Source organism: Larus michahellis, chromosome Z (assembly GCF_964199755.1).
Source record: "Larus michahellis chromosome Z, bLarMic1.1, whole genome shotgun sequence".
Lineage (NCBI taxonomy): Eukaryota > Metazoa > Chordata > Aves > Charadriiformes > Laridae > Larus > Larus michahellis.
Window position 1 is genome coordinate 65,546,364 of NC_133930.1, and position 27,814 is coordinate 65,574,177.

At 37.7% G+C, this 27,814-nt stretch overlaps 1 protein-coding gene across 1 annotated transcript in view; it reads right to left on the reverse strand.

Moving 5' to 3' along the window:
* Positions 1 to 297: 297 nt before the first annotated feature.
* The window catches only part of PGGT1B (protein geranylgeranyltransferase type I subunit beta), a 36,439-nt gene continuing 8,922 nt past the window's right edge, over positions 298 to 27,814 (reverse strand). Inside the window, exons 3-9 of the mRNA XM_074570439.1 lie at positions 22,983 to 23,050; positions 17,277 to 17,428; positions 14,384 to 14,516; positions 7,860 to 7,905; positions 6,145 to 6,329; positions 5,754 to 5,862; positions 298 to 1,031 (exon numbers count right to left, since the gene is read on the reverse strand). Of these exons, the coding sequence (XP_074426540.1) occupies positions 856 to 1,031; positions 5,754 to 5,862; positions 6,145 to 6,329; positions 7,860 to 7,905; positions 14,384 to 14,516; positions 17,277 to 17,428; positions 22,983 to 23,050 (869 nt within the window). The 3' untranslated portion in view covers positions 298 to 855. The remainder of the gene's footprint in view (positions 1,032 to 5,753; positions 5,863 to 6,144; positions 6,330 to 7,859; positions 7,906 to 14,383; positions 14,517 to 17,276; positions 17,429 to 22,982; positions 23,051 to 27,814) is intronic.

Genomic DNA, 27,814 nt, shown 5'->3' on the forward strand with positions numbered 1-27,814 from the left:
TACACAGAGTGGTTAAGAAACTAGGAATTTTTTCAAACTAAAAGGGAAATACGTCTAAAAAAAATAACTAGAGCGGAGTTGTAAAATTTTAATGTATTGCAAAGACTTGGCTTCAGAAACAAGGTTCTAACACTACTGTCGAACACACCTACTCTTCCAAAAGACTGTGCTAAATATCTCTTACTGACATACATCAATACGCTACACTCTCATTGATTTCCACATGGAGAGCATTTCAGATAAAAACTCTTTGTCTGACTAACGATTCACTTCATCTATGTAGAAGCTACTCAGAAGAACTGTGATGTTCATTTATTAAGACCACACAACTTTAGAAGTCCAGTATATTGCACAAAATAATTTTATTTTTTTATTTATTTTTTTAACAAAGTTTATGGAATCTGAAAGTAGACCATAAAAGATAGTTTTTAACAGAGACTTAATATGGGAGATTCTCTACCCAAAAATATGTCAAACTTTATGATCATAAAGAACTCCAAGGTTCTGTGCTATACTGTATGATATGTAAACAGATTTTGAAAATACTTCCCCATTATATATTTTGACACAGTATGCACAAATTCAAAGAAATGAAGTTTAAACGCCTCAAGGGATTTCTTAGAAGTAAAGCCATTTGAAGAGCCATTTACAGTCTGTGGAGACAAAATTCTATATAATCAAAATATTTCCTTTTTTCACAATGCAGAATAACCTGCTGAAGGCAACTCCCTATCGAAGTGATGCCAGCAACACAGATCTGATTGTATGACTCCAGCACTTAAAAGAGCACATTGGTTATACATGGCTTTTAACCTTGGGCTACAATTATGCTACCGGAACTAATTCAAGTCTAAATCAGTCATGTAGAGAGGTGTGTGTCGTCTTTAGATTTCTTGTTTTCCAGATTTGATGAAGGTGATGAAGGCGCTCTGAGGTTCTTATGCTTACATTCAGGGCGGGATGAACTTCGCAAATACCAGATTCTCCAATTAATGACAAACCACAGATCCCAAAGTATGTATGTAAAGCATCTGAAAGAAGGACAGAAAATAAAAAGAAACTTATATCAGGCTGTCACAGCCAAGTGTTCCAACACCCCATAATTATCACAGCCAAGGGAAACAAACTGGTGCTACATTTTAAATTTGAGTTCTGACAGAAGAAATCAATTTCTGCCCAGAGCCATCAGCATGAACTGATCGTCTGCAATGTCTAAAACTAGAGTCTAGTTTTGTTTTATAACAATTGTTGCCCACTACTTTATTTCTTCTGAGTGCTCAGGCCAAACAGCAATGGAAATCTGAGGAGCTGAAATAACTTCTGTTCACAAAGCAATTATTTTTTTTCCCGAACATGAAAAATTTTTTGACTGATTACCTGGTCAACAGCTGACTACCGAAACACCAAAGTTAGTGCCAATAGCTGCCAAACAGCAAGATTTAGAAGTATGAAAGAAGCTATTACTTTACCTAAACTTCTCCCCTTCCTGAGAGAACACCCTAAGGATAGGAATTCATGAGGTGGCTTGATCAGCCATAACAGATGACTGCGAGAAGAAAGGGATGCTCTTACTCCTCTATCCCATGCTGCTCCTGCTGCCTACCTTATACCAGCACTACAGCTTGCTGAGCACCCTCCATGACCTAAAGCAATTGAAAAAAGATGGAAGAAAATTAACCCAAGCAGGAAAAAATGGACAGTTTGCTGACATTTTAGTGAATTAAAGTGGTTTGCAGAAGGTTTTGATATACACCAAAGCTAGTGCAAAAAAAAAGGGGAAAGGATACGCAGCTGTACTTGGGGAAGCTGGGAGGGAGAGAAGTGAGCATGCCTCCTCCAGGCAGCAGCAAGCCGTTAGATTGGATTATCTGCCCATGAAATCACAAGCTAAAGATGGAAAGAGGATGCGAACTTAATATGCCTTTACAATTGCCTAACTGCCCTTACAAATTCTCAACACTTAGTAATCTTTTCAGTAAATTCATATTGACTAAAATGGTATTACAAGAACGTATCTGGATAGACAGATTCTGGAAGAAGACTTCTGCTTCTCAGCATTAACAGACAAAACAGCAGACAAAAGCATGCTCAGCACATACAGTCTCTACTGACCTTGCAGAAAGTATGTCAGGCAAGGAGACCTCAACTTCAGAAAATACCACATATTAACCCTGGCGGACAGATGCGTTGATATGCACTAAAAACCATATACAAACCTAATTACCTGTATACGGCTATTTGTGGGTTTAACCACAAGGTTCAACAGTTGTACAAATCCATTCTAACTTAATACTCAAGTTAGTTCTAGCCAGAACACATATGCAGCCTGTGTACTCCTCTGTTTCAAGCCATGAAATACACTAAGCTTTTCAAGGTCTAAAAACATAGGTCCAAACATTTTGTTTCATAAGTAACTCAAAGGCAGAATGCAGCATGCAACCTCCCAACCTCTTGGCTGCTGTCTTAAAAACATAACAAAGCACACTGTATTTATAATTCTACCAGAGCACATCTCACTTCAGTGTTTTACACATAGTAACTGTGCACACTTATATTCATCCTCTCACTCTTACATTAACCTCTTGATTTCTCTCTTGCACAAGCTGTAATTTACACGCGCTCCCAATTCTTTTATACTGCGTATCATTTAAAGATAACAAGCAAGATCTATCAGAGTTGCAGTGCAACCTCCTGGGGCATGCAGCAGTACATCTAGTAATTTAAAATAAAAGTTTATTTAAATCTCGTCATGACCTATGCACTAGTCTGGAAAAAAAAAAAAACAAATCGCTTAGGTATGTGTTTGAGCAAAATGTTGTGGATTAATCCTGGCAGGCAGCTAAGCACTGCACAGCTGCTCGCTCACTTCCCCCACTTCGCCCCCACCGGGAGAAGAAGAAAGGAAGAGTAAATGTGAGAAAACTCATGGGTGGAGAGAACAACAGTTTATGGGGAAAGAAAAAGTCACGGGTGCAAGCGAAGCAAAATAAGAAACTCTTTCACTACCTCCCATTGGCAGGGAGGTGTCTGGCCACTTCCCAGAAAAAACACTGCAACTCCAAAAATCCCTCCCTTCCTCCTTCTTCCCCCAGCTTTTATTGCTAAGCCAATGCCATGTGCTACGAGGTACTCCTGTGCTCACTGGTGTCAGCAGTCCCGTCTGTGTCCCATCCCGACTTCTTGTGCACCCCCAGTCTGTTCGCTAGTAGGGCAGTGTAGGGAACAGACAAGGCCTTGACACTGTGTAAGCAGTGCTCCACGGCAGCTAAAACATCAGTGCCTTATCAACACTGCTTTGGTCATGAATCCAAAAGACAGGACCATATGGCTGCTAGGGAGAAAATTAACTCCATTAAATCCCATTAATGTGGTTTAATGTTTGTAACAAGTAGTATTAACACATGGTAGTGGATCTAAACGCTTAACATGAAATACGTATCAGTCACTTGTAAACAAAGAACACAACAAATACAGTACGTGTTCAGCTCTGGTTTGAGGTTTGAGTCTCCCTACTACCTTCAGTGCCTGCTTTATAAAACAGTAATACTACCACTACTACAGTGATATCCAGAAGCTCAAGTTTTCATGAGAATTACTAGCATTTAAGAGTCTTCTGACTTTTTAGATTCATTTTGAAAGGCAATAAAGTTTTCTGAGCTGAGTGCTCAGTAAGCACACTGGTCCAAACAGTATTTTAAAATCAAGACAAAGTGTTAAATAATGCTACTGGCCTCCAGAACCAACAATGTTGGATGTGTGTTAGCATGGGAACATCAGGACTACAAAATAATATTTCCCTGAAACATGAGTTGTGAAAAATTATTTGCAACTTTGGAAGACCATGTAATACATAGATTATCACAAGCCCTTAACAGTTTTCTGCAATTTCTTCTAGTCTTCTTACTAAGAACATTATTGCACAGCAAAGGCAGGTTGACTATCCAAATTTAAACAGAGCTTTTTATTAAGTAGGAGCTGCAGAAGTTAAAATTCTGAACCTACCTTAGAAAACACCTTTGGAAAAACCAGCACACTCCTATTTTGCCAACTTCACCTGGAATATTCTGTCACATCTGAGTTTTGCAAGAAAACCAAGTTGAGGCTACTGCTATCAGCTTTACAAATGCTAAATGCTTCAAGGAGAATTAATAATTTCTGTCCATATTGAGTCTCAACAGAACTATTAACTCCTTTGCAAGATGACCCATACCACTCTCGTTACCTTCACATTTTGCATTTATACTGAAGTCGACTCTGTACGCTTAATCAACAGTAGGCTTTTGAGAGCACTCGAGCTGGGCTGACACCTGATGAGATCTTTATTGTGGAGACATACAATGATCAAAAGGCAGTTTGCCCTTCAGATACTAGCTTGTAGGAAATTCAGCTTTGTATGTGTGACAAAGAAATCACAGTGCCATAGAAAACAATCTCTGCAATGCTGCATTTATAGTCATTCTTCACATTAGAACTGCATAAACTTTTTTACTCTCCTTCAAAACATGAACAGACTTATGTCACCGTCTGCCTGAGGAAAGAATGCGGCAATAAGCCCACCTACACAACAAACAAAAGAGACAGCAAAAGCTTGCTTTATAGGCAACAGCAGTGTTCAGGCTGAAGCACCACAAATCAAAGGAAAACAGCTTTATTAGTAGACTTGCCTTTCTCAAATCTTATCTCAAACAGTCACACCTATGTCAAAAGACAGGTTAAGGAACTTTGCACATTAATGGGCTTTTAAGCAGTTTTTTTTTTTAATTACTAGCTCACTAAGTAAATGGTTCATCAAAATAAACAGAAATATTTTCTCCAAGTGATACTGACTGAGCTATATAATGCAGAGTAAATTCAGTTAAGTCCTCAGCAATCCTAAACTGGCTTTCAGGGGAGTTGGTGCAGCACATTTATCACAAGCACTGTGTTTTCACTGTGGGTCCACCTTGAAAAATTCTCAACTGTTGTTCAAAATAAAATGATGAAAGGATGAAATATCAGAGCACAGATTCATCCTTTATTATGACTGCATTTTTATCTTCTTTGGTCAGTTTACAGACTGTTTATCTTCCCTGTACAAAATGCCACTGAGCAACACTAGAGGCAGAAGTTTTGTTTTCACAAGCTTGCAATGCCTTCATTGGTTTCTAGCATCTTTTAAAATTATTTCAAACTAAAAGCTTTTAGCATCTTCTCAAGTTCTTCACTACTTCAAATTATCCAATTCCAAAAGGATAATAATTAACTTTCAGATATACTCTCTATAATTGCTACGTGTAACTACTATCTGTAAATCATTAAGATCTAACTATGTAAACTTTGCCTGTTTCTACATACATCAATGACTTCCAAATAAGTGTTAAAGATTCCTTTATTAAGGAAACAAAATTTTTGAAATATTTTACTCAGGTGATTTACAGAGATACCCACTGCACAATATTGCCTTTAACTGCGACAGTTATACACATATGGAAAGGCTTGTTCAGCTCTAAACAGAAAGTGATACCCCTTTAGCAATAGTCTAAACAACAGCTCACTTGCTCTGTGGCTGCAAAGGGAAAAACTGTACCACTGTGTTCCTTCCACTTAAATCACAACAATCTCGTTACATTTTACTTTTTTTTTTGTTTTAATTTTTTTCGATTTTTGGAAGGAGACTGAGGTGAAAACTTCCTTTACACCTCTCGGATGTTTGACTGCTGGAATGTATTTCTAGCTTAGAACACACTCACCGTAACTGTGAAAGTTAACTTTACCTGGATGGCTATCTGGCCACTTGGCAAATCCACCAACAAGGCGATCTTGAGTTGACAGGATGTAATTTCGGTTTTTCTCAAAATTCGTGTATTGGAATATGTTCAAGAGCTGAAAAGAAATTAGACCATTACAGTAATACGCTAAATATTAATATATTTTTAATACTAAAATATAGGCCCTATTTATGAGATAAGTAGTGACAGCAGATATAACGCTAATCTGGTAAACCTCCATATCCTGCCTTTTTGCAGGATGAGAGACCTTTATAGTGGTCTGTGGATGTACATGCACTTGTGTCAAACATGTAACTCTTTCAAGCAAAGAAACGGTAAGACACTTAGAGAAATCAAAATAAGTCAGTAACTATCCTGTAGCTGTTCTGTACTCTACCTTCAATGTTGCTCCCACCCAAAAGGAATAGCAAGTGTCTACAGGTTTGTTGGGTCGTCCCTGGTAGCCACTCTGTTGTCTCATTATACACCACCTTCTTATCCTGTTCAGTTCTTTTTCTGAAAAAACTTCCTCCAGTTTACCCATCAAACACAGCGATGCAATACCACAAAACGTAGAGCCACCTGTGAAGAGAGAGTTGTTTTTGCAAGGGTTTGACACCCAGATTTTCACTGAAGCCTGTATGATCTCAGTCAGAACTTTAACCACGGTAGTAACAATTAAATCACTGGATTTTTAAAAGTATGAAAGTGTTAATTTTAAGTCTAAAATCCAAATAAATAAAAACACTTTAGTTCAGCACGTGTGTCAAAGAGGGGGAAAAAGCCTCAATCCAACTCTTGCACAAATAAACCTGAATTAATTTTCTTAAAGTTGGATTGCCTCTCAGTGCTGTGCAATTTACATTACACAGCAGTCTCGAAATAGGCAAACTGCAATGCAACAGAAAACATTTCTTCATATGTAACTTAAAAAAGAAAGCTGTTGGTATGCCAGCAATCAGACTGAAGCAGAGATGCCAAAGGCAGTCTCAGACGCTATCCCCCAGAGGATATAAACAGACAGGAGTGTCTGATGAGCAGAAAGCCAAAATAAAATTAAAAGCATGGTTAATACTGTGAAAAGAGTGCTAGACTGTCATGGTTGTAGTAAACAAAAATTATGCTTCTAAGGATTTTTTTGTTGTCAAGGAAACTGCACGGTAAAATTTGGAATTAGAAGAGAAACTCATGTTCTGTGTCTGTCTAATGTGGCCATCGGTTTTTAAAGCCCATCAAAACTCATCCTGAGTCTATTACCCAATATGATAAAATTACAGCCTAGGAAACATCATAAGGCTGTTGGTACATGACTTGGGCCCAAAGTTTCTTACACTATCCTGGTGCTAGAAGACCCCACGACCTCTAAAGTTATTTTCATTTTGAAGCTGACATGTAGCAGGAGAAGGATGCCGAAGTAATGCTATCTGTTACTACTAGTGTTCTGCAGTAACTTAGTTAACTATTTTTTTTAAATACATAGGGGTATAATTTAAGTTTCTCAACTTTACCCATCCTGCAGGAAGAAAAAAGATGAAATCCTATCAAAACTCAATACTAAGGATAAAGATAGCAAACATATGATAGATGTAGGATCAGTCACATAAAAGTCAATAGTTTCTGTCACAAGCAGACCACTACTTCATGTCATAGAAACACTTTGCTTAAAAATACCAGTCTCTTGGGAATTCCTGTCTTCACAACTATCAACTGTTTACCAAAATTAACTGCTGCTTCAAGATTTGAGCCCCCAATGGATGCTGTAATCTATCACAGGAAATATTTCTAGGTTTTACTAATAGCTGCTGAAACTGGAGATTATCAGGTGCATTGCACAAAGTCTCTTGTAGATAAATCCACAGCCAACACCTTTCAACAAAACATTAATGAGGTAAGATTAATGGAGTTGATATAAAAAGAGCCATCTGGTCTGATATTAAGTTGGAACTAAGGGAAGAAGACAGATGATACCCCGAGGCATGTTTTGGATTTGGTCTTCCTCATCCCACTTCCTTAAAATCAGAAAAGAAGGAAAGGCATGACATACCCTGCACCTCTCACAGCGTTTTCAATCCCAGTCTTAAAAATAGGTATAGAACATTTTATCATTCTTACCATGAGATTCCAGTCCAGCTCCCTGTGCCAGGCCATTATCGTAAGACTGAAGAAAAAAACCACAATCCAGTTACTTCAGAACAAAATCACTGTCACAGGCATTGCAATTTCTCAGTTTACTAGCAAAATTATCATCAGACCATTTAACCGAACTGCGTCTCAAAAAAGCTCTTGGCACAAAGCAGTTAACAAATCAGCCTTGTTTCAATGCAGGCAGCTCTTACAACTTCATGTCATGGAGTTCATTTTAGTTGTGACGTGTCTTAGAAGTCTGAAAATGGGTAAATAGGTCTATGCCAAGAAGGAAAAGCATGTTATGCAGGTAACCATTACAGAAAAAACCCAACTTTTTTTATAAAAAGAAAAAAATGGATATGTAATTTCAAACAAAATTAAATGGATAAATTAAATCTGTCTCTAACCCACAAGCTGGTTAACATACAAAATGGCAAAATACAAGGTACTACTGTGTGTACAATACTCAAGTATAAGAAATGCTTTAGTAAGGAACATCAGGCATTAACAAAATGAAGACTGGGGAGGGCAGGGAGTAGGAAACCAGAAGCAACAACATAATAAAGCATACTATTAGACTAAAATTAACTTGCCCTATAAAATATTACTGTTAAAAAACACCTTAACAATGCTGAAAAATCACTTTAAGTGAAAGAAAAAGGAGAAACTCGAGTCTGACGAACAAAGCACCAAGAATATAGTACAGGTATGTTACAAGCAGTCTAGGAGCAGATGATACTGTGTATGTAGGAATAACGATCTTTCTTCCCTAAAAATTAATTGAATGATTTTGCATGATAAGAAACAAGACATCAGAGTTATTCATAAAATGGAAAATGTTTATTTTACAAGAGTTCATAGAATAATTAATAAATTATCACTGGACAACTAACAAACTGTTTAGCAGGAACAGAAATGAAGTTTAACTTTTGAAACCGAATCACACAGGTCCTACATCTTCTATATTAACTGCTCAATTAATGATTGTTTCAATATCTGATCAGACAGTTAGAAAACAATTTTAACTCACACCCCACTCCCCACACCCAGTCATAGTGCTGACTATGAATTTCTCATGTTTTCTCTGAAACATTTAACAGTAGCTATTAGATACAGGACACCTTGATAGACCCCTAATGACTCCCATAGTCCTAACCAAAGAATGGCTACAGGACCTAGCATGTCTTTAGGAATAACCTAAGGATTATTTTGTAGATCTGTTTTTAAAGTTGACATTGGAAAGAAAAAAAGGAAACAGTAGCAGACAAAGAAGCTGCATTAAAACTATATTCCTCATTTTTTAAGTTGCTGCTGAAAGCTGAAGCAACTAAAAAGACTAACATCTGATGCATACGCTTCAAGCTGCAGCTTGACCTTCTAAAGTTTGAACCAGTCAATTTTAAGTAATCCCTATGAACATCTGAATGTTGAAACGCACAGTGTAAAGTTACTTTAAAGTCTTTGTACTGCCTTTTGAGAATGCAATCCAACTGTGCTGCCACACTCCGCAGGCCCAGTAATTGCTAAGCAAAGGCAAGCTGATTAGTAAAGCTATGCTGGCAAAGCTAATTAACTCTACAAACATTAATTGTAAGAGGAGGTGGTTTGCTTTATGTATGATGAAGTAATTAGCTCTGGAGAAAAGCTGTTAAGTGTGCATCCCAGACAGTGTACTATGTTGGGCTGTACAATTAGCTTGAAATTTTAATAGACAATAGTTGACCTTTGGCTGACTGGTGACTATTTACAGACAGCAGCTGCTCTTTGGGGACTTGCGTGCATTAAGGAACCTGGGAAATATTTTTGTTTCTTTGTCTTTTTGAAAAGACCCAGGAAATTATATGCAAAAGAGGCTCTAGATTACTGCAACATGGAAACTGCATAAATAAATACTATCCTGAGGAAATGCGTAAATCCAGTTGGGTACATTTGCTTCACAGTCTGAAAGTTTCACAACAGCTTAATTATATCAACAGACTCACATACCTGCGTTTCAAGAGGACTCTACTATACTAGAAGCAGATGCTATACTTAAAGCTTCTTGAAATATCTCTACTTAAAAAACAAACTTGTGATAAACCAAACAATGTTGCAAAAAGCAGTATTTTAGAACCTATGGAATTCATTTGAAATTTCAGCGTTGTATGTGTCTGTTGTTTTTTGATTAGTGATCTACCTGACTTGAATGTGAAAGCCAAAAATCAACCTATGCTCACAGAAATTGTGTGACTGGAACTTGACTATTTCACTGACAATAAAACTCATCCAGAATTATTTTTGTCATCAATATTGTACAAACACTTTTTAGTCAAGTGATAACAAGAGGGCTATCCATTCTGTATGAAGATTCAGGTCTTTTTAACAGAGTTACTTTTCTGAATAAAGCAACACCATTGTTTCATATTCCAATCTTGCGCTGTTCTTGACATGCCTTACTACACAAACCTGCTTCCTCCTTCAGCTGTATTGAACTCTGTCGTAATTCTTATGCTACTTCAGTAAAGAAAATAAATTCCAACGAATAGCTAAAGTATCCAGAAGCTTATTACGAAGATTAGTGTTTAACCAGTCACGTTACTCTCCCATCCAGATTAGTTCCACTTCACATGTATGCCAATTTAAGTAAGTGAGAAAAAGTTTGTGAACTATCACTTGCTTCATCTATGTGCAAATGATGGCATATGACAGTAAAACAAAACCACACCTTTCTGTCACAGCAGTTAACTACTGAGCAATGCGATCTATTTTGGTTTATAATTAATGGAAGTACCGGAACGAGGTAACATCATAGCAAAACAGGAATAAGCATTTGCCAGAGAGTCTATAGCGATATTCACTGTATAATTAGTTAAACAAGGAATAAAAATGAAAGAATCTCCAATAGAATTTACTTTGAATTGTAATATATATAGGTTATTTTTAGCACCATCTATGAAATCTTAACAGGAGAAATCAAGCTAACATTCTTGGGTACCACATTTCACATTCATTGTACTTAAGAAATACACCTTAAGAAATACTTGGTTCATGTGATAGGTACATGAATTGGAATACATCTCAAGAAAGGCTGTGGAAAGAGATGAATGAGAGGAAGGAACAGCCACCACTGTGAAATGATTTTTCAAAGGGCCACTCCCTGATCATTTAAGACTTCTTCAAACACATCTTCAACTCTACAACATGACCAAGCAGGATGCAAAGATTTTGTCTATTTGCCTAGAAGTGCCAGACACTTTGCAACTGAGTTAGTGCATTGAAATACTGGTCTGACCAAACAGTGCACACCCAGAAAACCCAGACAAAACTACTGTACGTGTGCATAACAGCTCTGCAGTGAATTAACTGTACATCAACGCTTTTAAAGAAGTCCTACTGAACACAGTGTATAGTCAATATACCAACTCACTGTAAACCTGGACAAAAATATAGCATCTCTTGTTACACATTAGCACATGCTAAGAAGGCTGCTGCCTACAGAACACTGCTTACAGGATCTCTTCAAGATACTTCCGAGCTAGACAGGAAAAGACCCAGTCTTTGTGATAAGCCACAGCATCTTCTGGACTTCAACCATGCCCAGATCCCAGTTTTACTTCACTGGTCAACTGAACTATTATTAAGAGCCCTTTCAAGAGGTCTTCTTCTGTGGCGACATCAATTATTTATTTTTTTTTTAAAGTGGTGTCAGTTTTCCCAGCAGGAACATAGCAATTTGAATTTGCAAATACAAGGATGAATGCTAAGGCTTAGAAGCAAACTATAAGTTTGGTTCAAGATCACTGTAGACAGTAAATCTCCAGTGCCATTTCAAAGGTCTAAACTTTCAGAAGATCTCTACTTGCCTGCTCTACTAATGGCCTCATATGATGCCCTCTAATTCTTTTCTTAGAAAGAAATAATTGTTCCCTGCTCACTTCATCTTTTCAGTTGCTACTTATTACTTTACATACCTCTGTCACACTCCACTTAATCATCCCATTTACAGAATGAAGAGTCCTAGTATACTAAATGGTCCTTTTACACAAGCTGGTTCATACCTCTGACAATTCAACTCAACTTTCTTTGTACCCTTCCTAGTTCTACCATCTCCTTTGGGACCAAAACTGCACTCACGTGTACAAAATGCTAATAGTTCATGTGATGTATAGAACACAATGAGGATTTTGCTCTTTGATTTTCTTCTCTATTCTTTCTTAGTATTTGATTTTCCTTTTGCATCTCTGCTAAACTATCTGATTAAAGGCCAATCTCAGTACTAACACAAAGGCCCATCAAGGATCAGAGAAGGAAGAACTTTCCTGACCTAATCAGTGAAAAGCGAACGCGCTGACTTGGCTGCTCCCTCAGACTGTGAAAGGAGGACAGATAAATCATCATCCCTGGATGAAACCCACAGAGAGGAGCCAGCATGGATCTCCTCACCGCGGAAACTCATACTAACTAAAGTGGGCTACTAACTACTGGGGTACAGAGGCTCTTATAGGATGCAGGGGAAGAAAATTCTGGGTTGTATAAAACCTGTTATGTGGTGTTTTCTGAGGAATGCAGGGGTGTGCATAGCTTATTATGGGATGGCTAGGGAAAGGACCAATGGTGAGAAAGGCAAAGATCAAAGCAGACTGGGGAGGAACAAGCAAGGGAAAACAGAGGGGAAAATGGGATAACGGGTGCTAGTAGAGCATGACCAGGCTGCTGGTCTGTGTGCTGTATCACTGAGTCCTGCCCTTGATCACCTCAGTCAGTACAAGACTTATTAAATCTTATTTTTAATAATCTTCAGTGGACGCGTGCTATCCATTCAGTGTCTGTGTATGTGAACACTAGCAAACTTCAGGCCCAAATAGCTGGTGGGTAAGACAGGTGGTCTGAATACCAGCAACTGTAGTGGGACCACAAATCTCAGGGGCTTGCAGTCTGACCTGCCAGAAGTGAGGGAGACATAGGTTGCAGGGGACAGCTGTTGGATGGACTATCAGCACCAAGCACAGCATCAAGGCTTTCTCTTTTTTCCCACTTAACCACTCCCCAGCGGGCAGGCTGGGACTGGAGAAGTTGGGAGGGGACACAGCCAGGACAGCTGAATCCAGCTGGCCAAGGGGATATTCCATATCTTGTAACCTCGTGCTCAGTAATAAAAGTGGGGTAGCAGAAGAATGGGTGAGCAGGAGGGAGGCGTCTTTCCAAGGCAGCTGATGCTTGGAGACTGGCTGGGTATTGGTCTGCTTGTGGGAGGTGATGAGTGACTGATTGCCTTTGCATCACTTATTTTCTTCCCCTTTTCTTCACTTAGATTAAACTGTCTTTACCTCGATCCACGAGTTTTCTTGCTTTTGCTCTTCCTATTCTCTCCCCTGTCCTGCTGAGGGGCATTGAGGGGAGTAAGCAGAGTAGAAACGTATTAAAAGGCATTGAAAGCAAGTAGGTGTGACAGTAAAAAGTTTTGCTTATACTCTCCATTCTAGTATGCAGGCTAATGTCCTGAATGCACAATGTATGAATTAGACTGATTTTACATTTTTAAAAAAAAATAACTTATAAAGAAAATTATGTTCCCAACTAGTCTATGGCAGTGTGCCAGAAAGCTTCTTGTGATGTACAGTAAGAAATGCTTATGCATCTACCCACCTCCTTTAAAAATAAACATAGAATAAAAACCAGTTTGGTCTGAGGTAGAATATTAAGTCTTTTTTAGACTTGTTTCTCACTTAAATTTTACAAATCTCACTGCTGACAGCAACTACTAAAACATACTCATTTACAACAGAAGTTGTATGTCATCATAAATTTGCCTCTTTTTTTTCCAGACTGGAAGAGTTTACTGTATGTGTTTACTCACATTCAGGGAACTGTAGTTTTCGAGCTTACTCAGCTTCTTTGAAAATAATTTGTTTTAATCTCGGAAAATGAAACTCAATTAAACTAATGAAAACATGAAAAAACAACATGAAAACACTTTTGCTCCAACCAAATATGAAGACAGTTTGCAAAGACACAGAAAAAAATGTATATACCAATATTTTCCTTCATTCCAAACACTTAATGAATAAATAATGAAGTGCATATCTGGAAACATTTATTAAGCTTGAACTGATGTCAGTTATTAGTTTTTCCTTTGATTCTGTATATCATTTAAAAAGCAGGACTACAGCTAATTGAAATATAAGGATTTTATTGATGCAGTGCTTTAGTTATGCACTTCAAGTTACAGGAACAGCAAGCAACAGTTTTCAAAACCTTGCTTTCAATTTTAGAGTTTGGAAGAAAAAAATATCAGATTTAATTTGCAGCGAACATACCAAATAAATGCATTGTGGTGTTACACACATTACAACGAAAATAAAAATGCAAAAACAATGTTCTTTTGCATTTTCAACTCAGTGAAGTAGGAACAGAAGAGAAAGAAATTACTAAAACATTTTGGTTTGGATGGAGAGATTTTTAATCATAGTAAAGAAATACGGCTAGTAACTTTAAAATGTAGTAAGAAATAACACTTTGTGAATACTCACCATACTTCTTCTAATGTAGTTCATCGCTTTTTTCATATCCATGCCTGACCAGTTATCGAGTATGTAGCAGATGCAGGAAGCACAGTACACAAACCTCATATCATTCTCACTTCCTTCCAGCACTGCACAGAAACTGAAAGAAACTTTTCTGTCATTATACACCTTACAGCCTGTTACATCAGAAAATACAAAAAGCAGTTCAAGGAATTGCGTAATTTTTTCCTTTCAAAATTAGTTATTTCTATTTACAGTATTCCTATAAATATAACCCTAAACTATGCTAGTTTTCTTTTTAGAAGGTATGATTCTAATTAAGCCAAGCAAGATGAATACAATTGCTAACATTTAGGGTCCTGGATGACTTTATTTTCACCAATACAATGACAGTGTCTTTATTCAAAGACATTAATGCTTACATTCTTTCACATATCACAGTACAGACCGATGTATAGCAGAATTCTTTGCCTTCCTAGAAAACTTCATAGCTTCTTTCCTGAATGCAACTTCAGGATCAGTTTTCCATGTATGTATAAGTGTAATTGTTATTACTAAAGTTTCTAATATAAATGGTGAAAATTACCTTCAATCCAGTTTTTGATTTCTTACGGCTACAATCTTTTCAAACTCTATGAACGTTTTAAAGTTGTTTTATCTGGGTTATCTAGGTACAATTCTGTGCTCTCTCACAGACCCTTAAAATGAATGCTGTGATTTGCTGTCTGACAAGCCTCCTTTTTGTTCAAAGAGCTAGTTAGAATATTCTTATGAATTAACCATTTGCAAGAAGCCAGCACAACAGAGTATCTTAATAAGTCCCCCTGTCAGATCTCTAAAAAATAAAGAAAAAAAAAAAAGGTACTTCTGACTTTGAAGACAGCCTTTTAAGCATGACCATCACCACTATGACACTCCCTCTTTGACCCTGCAATTCAAGTATGTACCCCTTTATCCTCTTGCATAGAAAAGCCTTTAGTGGGAGATACTTTCATCTCCCTTTAGTGGGAGATACTTTCATCTTTCCTAACTGCAACAGTGCCATGCCTTGCTCTTTGCAGCTGAGATGGGGATGACCTCTGTGGCTTTCTGGATATGGCACAGGACATTCTGGAAAACCAGGACACTTAAGATTTACCAGTACTGTGGTTTACAATCTCACTCCATCCTCAAGTGATAACTGCATTGTATGTTATCCAGATACTTCAAATCACATTCAGCTAAGGTAGGACAGAAATCAAAATACACACATTTATTCGTAATGTAAAAAGAGGCAATATAGCTACAATTTTTAATTTTTTGTTTGGTTGGTTTTGTTACTTCACACATGTCTTTCATTCAGACTAGCATACTTATGCTAGGGTAACAACAGAAAAATGTCTCTTTCCCTCATTCAGCTCACTTGCTGTTCCTATCCGGACAAGATGTTAGCTCAAGTTCTAGCCTTCACACATCCTTCCCCTTTGGGGCAGTAAAAGCAGTTTTCGTAAGTGGAAAATGTCTGTTACAGTGGAAATTGACTCCTGCCAAAGTAACAATTCTATGCCAGAGACCTGCAAAGTACTCTCCTTTCTCTCTAGGGTCTAGCTGGCACTCTTCAGCAGGGACTACAAAACACAGAACCATGTATAAGAGTTATCAGACTGCACATTACATGATACAAACACGTAGAAGAGGTTAACTGCATGTAGCTTATTACTGTAACCAGGCAAGATGACAAGTAATTACTCTAAGATGCCAGGGAGCAACTCCTTCCTTTCAGATATATTTTAACAACAAAAATGGTCCGACTTATAATAGGAATGCTTAAGAGCAATGGAACAGGCACCTCCACGTGCTTGAAGAAACTACAGCAGATCAACAAATACATGTATATACATCTGTATGTGTGCATTAGGACTTGGCCTATTAAGGTCAATCTGCTGTTATAAATAACAGAAAATTGTACACCATCTAGTTCATATTCACTGCTTACGTTCTGAACATTCTGGTGGCTTGTGTTTGTTTTTTCTTTTTAAAAAACACATGCAAAGACTGCAATTTAATACCTGTGTTTAAAAAAAGTTTTAATTATATAAAGTGTCTAGATGATACAAAGCCATTTGACCAAAACAAAAGCTTTCTTAACTCATAAATTGTGACAGCAATTTCACTGTGAGGTCAAACATAACTCCTTCAGGAAGAACATTGGTATAATTCTGCATTTTTAAAGTTCTCTTTCAAAAATAACATTCAGTAAAATTTAACACCACTGACAAATCATGTGTCCTAGCAGAAGTTTTCATTAGCTACCAGTCTCAACCTGCATTAAAAAAACCAAACAAAATAATCCACCAACTAAAGTAGATCAGGGGGTATATACCATCTATTAAAAGATGCATACAAAAAGAATGTCTCTCACGATGAAGTTTAATAATACTATATTCCTGTTAGAAATAATATATAGGCTAATTCATCTTGTATATTGATATCTTGAATCTCTCAGAATTAAACAAAGCTCAGCCTCCCGCAAAGCACAGCAAACATCATCATAATGCTGTTCCAGGGCCTTGCAAAAAACAGAGAATAACACAGAAAACCTCACTTATGTGAAGGACAGATCAGAAAAACTACTATCCCCAAGACATAAACCAATCCATTAACCTTCCAATTATAGGTATCTACAGTTGCAAGCAAACATTGTCATTCTAGAATACGAAAGCAAATCCATACACAAAATGCTGTTTGGTCCTGTAAACTCGCTTGTGTTCTATTAATGATAACCCATCAAAGTATTTTCTACTAGTAAGAAAATATTATACAGTTACTTTCATAAAAGACATGTTTCTTATGTTTCATTCCGCGCCTCAGTTTTCTATTAACCTTCTGGAGAGTTGCAGAATATAAAAATATCTTTTACCTTCCATCCTCCAGCTGGAGAGCTCTCAGTCCTGCCAGTATGGCATCTTTATTTACTCGACTTAAATCATCTCCAAGAATGACCAGAGATGACAGACCTGTATAAGTCATTGCTATGTGCCCACTATCATACGGATGAGGTATACCTGGACCCTAGAAAAAGGGGGGGGGAGGAAATAAATATTGAAACATCGTAAAACCTTATATTACAGTCAAGCATTCATTTTTAAAAAATAAGAGGTAAACAAAGTTATTTTCCCTGCAATCATTACGGTATAAAGGCATCCCACTCAACTTTTCTGAAACTTTTCTGCACAGCTCTGCTACCCTTGTAAACAGTTGGTCAGTAGGAAGCTTTGGAAAAAAGTTTTGCCAAGACTGGTATTTATGCAAGTTAAGCAAAAAGATGGGATGTGCTTAATTGTGCCTAAGTTTACCCTGACAAACCACTGGGCAGTAGCTTCCTGGCAGCTGGGTAAGCCCTGTTAATCAGCCAGACCTCTGGAGGTGCTTTCCACAAAGGCTTTACAATCTAATGATCTACAAGCAGAAAGCAGCGTGAGGGATTACTAGTAATCTCTCTGTCAATTGAAGCAATACCGAATTAGCCTCACATCTACTTTCATGTCTATTCCAAAACAATAATCAGAGCTTAAACAAAGTATTTATATAGCAAATAATGTCAACTGAGAAGCTAAAATGAGAGTTAAATGCTGACTAGTTACACAATACAAGTCACAATAATGGGTGGGTGGGGATTAATACAACTGTGCTAAAATTATTATTTTTTCCTTCTGATATTTTATAGGCACATCCCGGACTGTACTGCTTCATGACAACAGAAACCACATGTAACAAGAGGACTTTGGATACTTGGGATGGTTCAATTTGGAGCAGCTGGAAGACAAATTTTTAAAGAAGATAAAGTTATTTGTCTCTACTGAACAGTAGAAAAAAGCAAGTTTTTAAACCACATTTTACTAGGATTCTTACCAAGTTAGCTGCCATTTTTATTTTGCAATTCACCATAAAAACACAGGCAAAAAGCAGTATAAACCAAATTAAATAAGATTATATTATATGTACATGGTCTTTTTCAGGCAAGCCATGCTTATTTCCAAAGCCAAGAAGCTTTGTTTCTAATAAGAAGCTGGGAGAAAAATATTTATTACCCACTAGGCAGCAAGGGACTGTTCTCACACTAGGCAATCAAACACAATTGGGAAAGGGAGGCAGAAAACAAGGTGAAAGTGGCTGCAGCAGCACTGACAAAGCTCTAGCTACGCAACAGAGAAGGGGAACAAGGGAGTGAGTACTGAGAGCTCCACCTCCTCTCCCTCATTTCCAGCCCTGGACTTTTTGTTGAGAAGCGGGCACAAATCTCAACAGCTCTCACTCCTAGCCCTGAGCTGCCAGTGTCCCCATGACTGTCTCCTGCCCTGCACACCCCCCAGTCACACACACAGAGTCACAGAATGTCTGAGGTTGCAAGAGACTCTGGAGGTCATCTGGTCCAACCCCACCTGCTCAATCAAATTGGGTTACCCAGAGACAAGTGCCCAGGACCATGTCCAGACAGCTTTTGAGTATCTCCAACGATGGAGACTCCACCACCTCTCTGGACAACCTGTGCCAGTGCTCAGTCACTCACAGTGAAAAAGTGTTTCTTAATGTTCAGAGAGAACCTCCTGTGTTTCCGTCTGTGTCCATTGCCTGTCACTGGGCACCACTGAAAAGAGCCTGCCTCTGTCCTTTGCACCCTCCCTGCAGGCATTTATATACATTGATGAGATTGCCCCTGAGCCTTCTCTTCTCCAGGCTGAACAGTCCCAGCTCTCTCAGCCTTTCCTTGTGGGAGAGGTGCCCCAGTCCCAGATTTCCCAATGGGGCACCCCACAGATGGAGGACAGCTGTGCCCTTAAACAGGTTAGAAAAACCTGTTAGAAAAAACAGGTTACTGCAGTCATGAAACATGTTTTTCTAACTTGAGTGGCTCTAATCTCAGAAGGAGCAACCTGGCCTGTGATATCAATTTTAAACATTTTAAATCTAACAGAACCAGAAATCTTCCTTTCAGAATACCTTCCCCTTAAAAAAATTATTATAACCAGCTTGACCCTTGTGATGCATCAACTTATTTCAAATGTAAATTTCTGCTCCAAAAATCCAGACATATAGGGTGTCACAAATTTGCCCTGCACAGAGAACTATTCAGTTTAATGTAATTCATTAATGTACTTATAAGCAAAGCAAGTCTCTCTATTCTAAAAAGCCAAATTTGAACTAGTTCTTACCCTAAAAGGATTCTCAATGTCCCAGCTCTGAAGCTAAAGCTTCTCACATGTTTTGTCAAACAAAATACAAGACACACACACGCCAATGAAAAATACGTGGAAAGCTTCTCCAATATTAGGACCAACTCCTTACAAAGTGTCCCAGCAGTTCCCACCAGCAACTACAAAGAAAACTAAGTTTACAAACACTTAAGTCATTGGAGTTAAACTGGAATTAGAAGAACACTTAATTTCTCCCTACTTGGAATAACCTGGTACAGAAGATGCTTCTGCTCAGTTCATACAATACACTGAAAATGCCAGAGCCTGCAAATCAATGTTCACTGTGCACCACTGCTCTGTTTACACACTTTTATAGGTAGTTCAACTCCATATCAATACTGACATCAGGAATAACAGATCAGTAATAGATACAGTGAAACAGTTCACCTTTACTTTTGAATATATTTTCTCCAGAGGACGACTACATTCACCAAGCAAGGAAAGTTTATTGTAAGGATATTCAGACTTGCTTTTTAAAATCGTATTTACAAAAACTCTATCCAAATGTTCCAACTACTAAAACCGTGTTCAGGTATTCAGGATATTTTCTAAGATATCTATAGTTCTCAAACAACATTCTCCTTCAAGTGACAATCTTCCACACAGTGTCTACGTGAAGTAACTGAAAATTCCTTCTTCACAAGATTTATTTTTTTAATTGTACTTTTCTATACGCATGCTAATTCCATATTGCCTGTACAGCTTTGGTAGCCTACAAACATGGTTAAATGACTGGGCCCTTACTTTTTAAGAATAAAGGCATTTCTGTTCCACTATGACTCACTGCAGTAAAAACAGGCTGCAGACGAAGTATTATAAGCACATATACTGTATGGTCCTGAAACTAAATAATACCATCCTGCCCAAACAAATTGTATCAATCACTACAGTACCTGGACAACATAAAAATTCTATGTGTACTTCCTTTTCTGTGCAAACATTTCAACACGTACCAGTAGCACACTCCTTTTCCAAATAGAGCGTTTCAGCAACACCAGAGCTGTACAAAATTTTGCAAGCTGGTAGTTTTAATAAAGAGCACAAACTATACTTGTATGATGCATATAAAGCAAACAATAGTGTATGCTGCCTGTACACACAATCGTGAAGTTCACAGCTAAATTAGTACTGCCATGTGCTTCTGTCCTTGAACAAACATACATGTAGGTACAAGTAACACAGAAAAGACTGTTAAGATACATGATTTTCAAACATCATCACACAGAGAATCAGGCAGATGGTCTCAGCATTCAAGAACAGCTGTTTGTAGGTCACACAACTACCTTAACTACTAACAGTTTTCTCTTATCACAGGATTATCATGTGCCAAGTAACTAAATTTTTTATACGATAAGTTGGTGTACTGCTGGATACCTTAATATGCAATTACTAAAAAAGCCAGTGGAAGTGACAGAGGGTCCAATGCCTGGAGAACATTTGGTTTAGGGCCAAAAAGTCCCAACAAATACAGCCAATATTTCAATAAAATTAAATTAAACCAGAAGGATCAGTATCAAATATGAGATCATACAGGAATTACTACAAGGCATACTCGAAGGCCAACATGATGTTTCGTACGTGTAATTACTCTAGAATTCTGGAACCTTTTGGGAGCCTAACAGATGTTTGTTCACCACATGTGGTTTAAAAAAAAAAAAATATATTCACCAGAAGAACAAGAATAGAAGAATAATATATTCTGTACACTAATCATAATTGTTCAAATTTGAAGTGCACTTTTATTCACTTTATCTTCTAAATTCCATGTAATTATTTCAAGCTCATTGTGACAGTACTTATAAAATTTTATGTTGTACCTACACACACCAACGTATACTTCACACACTAATGCAGCGAAACACATGAGCCCAAGTAACAGGATGTCTTTGAGGGGGCAACAATCAGAATAATTGGACATTTCAGACAAAAAAGAAACCCCAAACAAAACAACACCACCCAAGAAAACAATAGTTTTTTGCATAACACTGAGAATCCATAAAATTTTTAGAAACTGGCCCTCTGGTAATTTGCTATGACAAAGCAGGGCTGGAATGGCTTTTACAAATGCAAAAGAGTACAGCAAGTCTCAAAGGTTTCACAAGATAATTACTAACACCTCTAAAGTTCGCATGGTTGAGAAGAAGCGTTACTAGACTGCCTCTGCTATGAAGGACAAAGTAACTCAGGCATTGTGGAGAAGCCTGTCCTAAATTCATTAAAGATACCGTAGTCAATGCAGCTGATTTTTATTTGGCATAAAGTCATGCTTTTAAGAGTAAATACAAATAAAGCCCAAATAGGCTGCTGTACTACCTTCATATTCATTAGTTCAACCATTTTTACACTCAACTACAGTTAATAGTGTATCAGATGTCCATCCTTGCTTTCAATTTCAGATCCCAAGATTAATTCATTTATATTTAAAATCTTGCTATCTGTCCACCACAAAAATCAAATACTTGGTGATAATTTAGTGCTTTTCCCAGATTTTTCATCCACTCTTTAGTGAGATTTGACTCTTTGCTCTCAAACACAGGATAGAACTACTGTACCTCTTTCACAGTCCTTCTTGCACGCTGGCCTCTATTTCCCTCTTTCAACCATATCAGACCTTCTGTACCATCCATTCTATGATTCTATAGTTCTGGATGCCCTTCCCTGGAAGTCTTCAAGGCCAGGCTGGATGGGGCTTTGAGCAACCTGGTCTAGTGGGAGGTGTCCCTGCCCAGGGCAGAGCTGTTGGAACTAGACGATCTTTATGGTCCCTTCCAACTCTAAGCATTCTATGATTCTATCTTTAGTAGCCTCTTCTAACCTCCCTTCTCTCTTGTATTAAGGGATTCTTGTATTCTTTTTGTATGTAGATTTAACTCTTTTGAACCTCAGTTCCACAGGCTTCAAAGCATCCTCTCTTATCATCATGATGAACTTGGATGGGCAGAGATTTGCCTATGTTTGAATGGATACCAGTTGCAATCAAAAATGCATGTTTCATCACAGGAAGAAGAATACAGAAGAGCATGTGCTGCACCACTTTATAGAGAGCAATTCTGCCCTTCTCTACCAGGTGATAGTTCTTGAGTTAGAGAAGTTTCCCTACTTCAGTAACAGATCAGAGAGGGAGCAGAGTGCACTGAGAGAAGCCACAATTTGTATTCCAGTTTCTTCACTGCCCTGGAAACTCAAGCAGTATCATTTTAGTATGTTTCTTACGCATGTTTCTTAACAGTTCTGCAAACATTTCAGTGTAATAACAGTGCAAAAATTCCTGCTTCCCAGATATTCTGTTATTATCGGTTAATGTTATGCAAAAGACACAAGATCATTTATTGCCTAACTGAAAATACTTCTCACACACACACTTAACTGACCTTAGAGGGATTGAATGGCATCCCTAAATATGAAGAGCCTCTGAAGCCACAGCGATTCAAGTTTGAACCTGGAAAGATAAAAAAAGAAAGACTCAACTAACTTGCTTTGCTGAAACACTCATTATAAACCATAATTTTCTAGGTCAGATCAAGACCTGTTAGTTCAACACTATTCACAGGGTTGCTAAATTTTGCATGTCCCTTTCAATATGTTCCCAACCTCAGTCTGATTAATAAAAAACAAACAAAACCAACAACCCACAAACCAAAGAAAACCACAAGCAAATTCAGTTCTGCTATAATGAAAAAGCAACAGATTTTTTTGATTTGGTGGAAATATAGTGTTCATATCAGTACAGAATTGTCTTCCATGCTCACAAGGAAAAAAAAAAAAAAAAAAAAAAAATCACTCCTCTGGGAAAGTGCCCAGAGTTAACAGATTTGGTTTTTTTCCCTCTCTGGATTCATGCCTGGTAATACTGTCTGTTCCCAAGCAGAATTGTTTGAAGATCCTTTGCAATATGTACAACATGCAACAGGACAAACAAACTGTTCGCAGTTTTAAGCTAGCACCGATCTAACTCAGTACTGTCAGAGTGAAATAGTTAAAATGATGTGAAAGGCAAATTTTTAATTGGAGTCATTCTTCTCTCCCCCAAAACACAGGTAGAAGAACACTGTAGTTATCAAACAGTTCTATTAGTGATTCAGTATAATTTGTTTTAAATGTGTCAGAGTACCTGAGCATGCAGTACACAGAAGCGTGCACTGTACACTGTCTAGAGCTGAGCTAAGTACAGGTTTGCAGGACTCAGATCTGCTTCTGCACAGCAAGAACTCAATTACTTCACTCCTCAGCCTCTGAAAGTAAAAGCCTAATGAGTGCCTTAGTTCAACTGCATTTGGGTGTTCTTAAAAATCTCTCACCTGCTTTTTTTTTTTTTTTAGCTCTTCAGCCTTTAATCTGAAAATCCTCATGGAGATTAGGGAAAATTGCGCCAGACTAACCAAACAAGAATAGCTATAAAGCTGAAAGTCCTAAAAAAGATCACTATGCAATGTGGTCTACCAGTTCTGCTATCATTTCTCATCACATTAGCTTCTAGCTTTAAATACACTCTGCATGTATGCAACACTTAAACTAGAAGCTGTTATCAGTCTAAGTACTTCAATGTGGTTAAAGTATGCAAGCTGCTGTATCAGACAAGACTTTGGATGTAATTTGCATGGAGTGAACTACTATTTAACAGAAAAAAACAACCCCACCTCTATTCTCCACTTCTTCTACCTTTCAATTAAGAGTACTTTTTAATGATTCTACAGGTGTAATGGAAGTAATTTCAGCCTGCATCAAAAACTGGTATCTGCTACAGTTTTACCCACTAAAAGAAAATAGAAAGAGTCACTGTATTTGTAGACATAAAAATGCATAACTGGTATATTTTGTTATAATCTACATGTTCTCAGCAGAGGACATTTGTCTGTTAACTCCTGGAGTCAAATACTTGTATTTCATGTTGTAACAGGTTCTGGAATGCACAATAAATGTAAGTCTTAAGGACTAATCTAAGGTCCTGAAGGACACTGCCCAAAAAGCACCACAATTTGAAAAATAAGGAAATGTGGATGAATCAGTAAGAGGAAAAACAGAATTCCTACTTCTTAAATACCAGGTTTCCCAGCTAACATTGTAGAAAAAAAAAATCATCATTCACTTGGCCCATCTTCAGTAAAAAAAAAAAAAAAAAAAAAAAAAAAAAAAATCAATCTGTGTCTTAAATGCTTAAGTAAACTACAAAATTCACTTTGAAATAGCACTAACATAGACACTCTTCATGCAGAAAACAGTTGCTAGCCCACTAGCACACAGCTGTTCTGGCCTGCTGCAAATGAAAGTGCTACAATTAGGACAGCTCTACAGTCAAACAGAACTCAGCTGCCAGTTGTTAGACGGATGGATTCATCCCAGAAAGACTGATGCCCACCACTGGCCTTTTAGACTGTAGCTTATAATTCATTATCAAGGTAGAAATGGAGGTATGAAACCCACATGCAGTGTGCTGTTAGTGGGTCACTTTGGCTTCTGACTTGACAGCTACTACGAAAAAGAGAGTAAAGTACATGAATGAAATCAGGATCTATTTTTCCCTTCAGGTGTTCAATTTTCATGTAATATTTTAAAACTTTTCTTGTACTACTAAATTGCTGTCAACTAAAACCCAGAATTGGTAATTTTAAAATATTGGATTTCTAACTTTATTGCTACCATCGATTTAAAATCTATTTTGAGTCTTTATGTCAGTGACTTCTGATCTACCATCCCAGACTTTATGCACTGGCTCCTAGGAGAAACTGAAGCTCTTCAATGTCCTTACTACTGCATAATCTTTAAAGGGAGTTTTATCCCCTCCTCCAAACAAAACCACATCATTAATGTGCATGCAATAGATGCTTCCTAGACCTTCAGCGTTACAAGTGAATTGCTAAATTTCCAGTTTCCAATTCTTGAATTAAAAAATAGAATGGTGAGCTGATAAAGGAAGTGATAAAACAGGAAGTGAAAACAGCTCATTTCTAACCAGATGACTATGGCACATTGGTGTCATGTCTCAATTTTTTTTTTTAGCTTCCTGTGAACATACGAGTTCAAAACCAAATGGGAACCAAAGAGGAATAAGGGAAAAAACACTGTCTTTCAGTTTATGAACATCACCTCACATTCTGTGAGGTTGGTTTTACTATTTTATTGCAAAGTACTTGTACTACCTATCTTATGTAGTAGCTTAGTAGTGCTAATCAGACTCTTGCCTACTTTCCTGAACCACAAACAGCCTGTCAGAAGCAGCAATAGAGTTAGAAATTAAACATACCCTAATTAAAAGGATATAAACATAGTTCATGTCCCTTGTAAAAAACTACTGGAGTGACCAGTTCAGCTCCAGCAGTCTCCTAAAGCATCAAGTGTAACTGCAGTTATGAAATGGTACCACCTAGTGTTCGCTTTCAGAGTTACGCATATTTAACCACTTTCTGAAAGAGCTTAAGACAGAGCAAAAAGTAATAAATGTTCCATCAATCACTGCATGACTACTGCAAGCTGAACAAAACACGCCTGGAAAAACTCTTCCCATTCAACAACAGAACTTAAGAAAATTGACCCTTTTGCCAAACCAAAAGACCCCACACTTCAACCAAGAGCTGAGACTTTCCTGTGAAGAAAACCACGTTACTTATGTGCGCATCAGCTAGAAAAGTCCTTAAGACATGTAACAGAGCTCCACGTGGTGACCACAGATGGCTTATCCTGAGAGCTCTTTTGTTACAGACAGAAAATTTTTGTTATTTATATTTTATGATTTGTCTTGCATGGGGAGATTGATAACTCTTACCACTACTTCTTCCCATTCAGGTTACTTAAGCATTACTCTGGTTCCAAGGCTTTTCTCATTTTGCCAAGTACAGAAGAAACCTTACATACATCATCAAAATCTTAATATAAAAAAAAAATAATCACAGCTTTAACATAGGCTGAAACAGTCAGTACATGCAGATAAAAGTAAGCATAAGCAATTCTTATTGAACTAGAGCTAAAAAAGAATTATTCTTATAAATCAAAACACTATGATATGTCATAAAATGCAAAGTTGCATTCTCTAAAATTAAAGTGCTTTATACATCCAGATAAATCCTTCAAATTTGGCCACTAAAGAAAGTTATGTTGGAGGCAAATCCATATTTCTGCTCAGGAAACTCATGATCAGAAAGCTCACATGTAACAATAACCTCAAAAACAGTCGATGACATTTTATCCATTTTTTTCAGTACTGAAAAATACTTCACACACAAGTGAAGAAAAAAGAAGCATTATTACAAATCTAAATTTAGACTTTGACAGAAGATCGTTTTAGGTCCCTGATGTAGTATAATGCTATGCCCTGGGGTCCTGGGGGTTCAGACTCACAAATGAAATATGTCTCAGCCCTCCTTTTGGTGCCATTTCTTAGTATAGCAAAGCATCCAGCTGTCAAAAAGTACAATCTTCTTCCCTTACTGGGCTGGCACTAGCACTCCCAGCCAACAAAGTTCACCAACAACACAAAGCTAACACTAGATAATAGATGCATTATTTAGATAATAAATGCATGCTTTTCTGCCACTTCAACAAGCCAAACCAGCTCCCAAGCTGGGTCAAACAAGTGACAGTGTCGCTATGAGGGAGGATGGTGGATGAATACGGCCAAGCAGTGTGACTCCACTGTCTCTGTGTAATTAGTTTACTTGAGTACAGAGCTCTGGATTCACTATCTTTCAGAAGTGCTGAACTGTGTTGTAATGTAACCTGCAAGAAAACCCACAGAAGAATACAGTCTTATCCTAACAGACCTTAATGCTGAGCTTCCTTTAGTGCATTTCCATTAGGCTCACAGAGAATATATTTGCTTTCAAAGGCTACAAACCTCTGAACTGAAGCTTTCATTATCCAGACATATCACATACCAATAAATGTAAGCATGTTACCTAAAACTATCACAGTATATTATTGTGAGACTCTAAGTAGTATTCTAAATCACCGAATTCTGAATTTTCTATCAGGTTCTGTAACACCCCGTTGTAGTGGGCTGATCCCAACCAGCAGGTAAGCGCCCACTCGCTTCCCCCTCCCATGGGAGGGCAAGAAAACAGAGAGAAGGAGAGAAGACTCACAGATTGAAACAGAAACAGTTTGATAGGTGAAGCAAAAGCTGTGGGCACAAGCAAAGCAAAGGAGGGATTCATTCACCACTTCCCATCAACCAGGCAGGTGCTTAGCCACTTCCCAGAAGCACATCTAA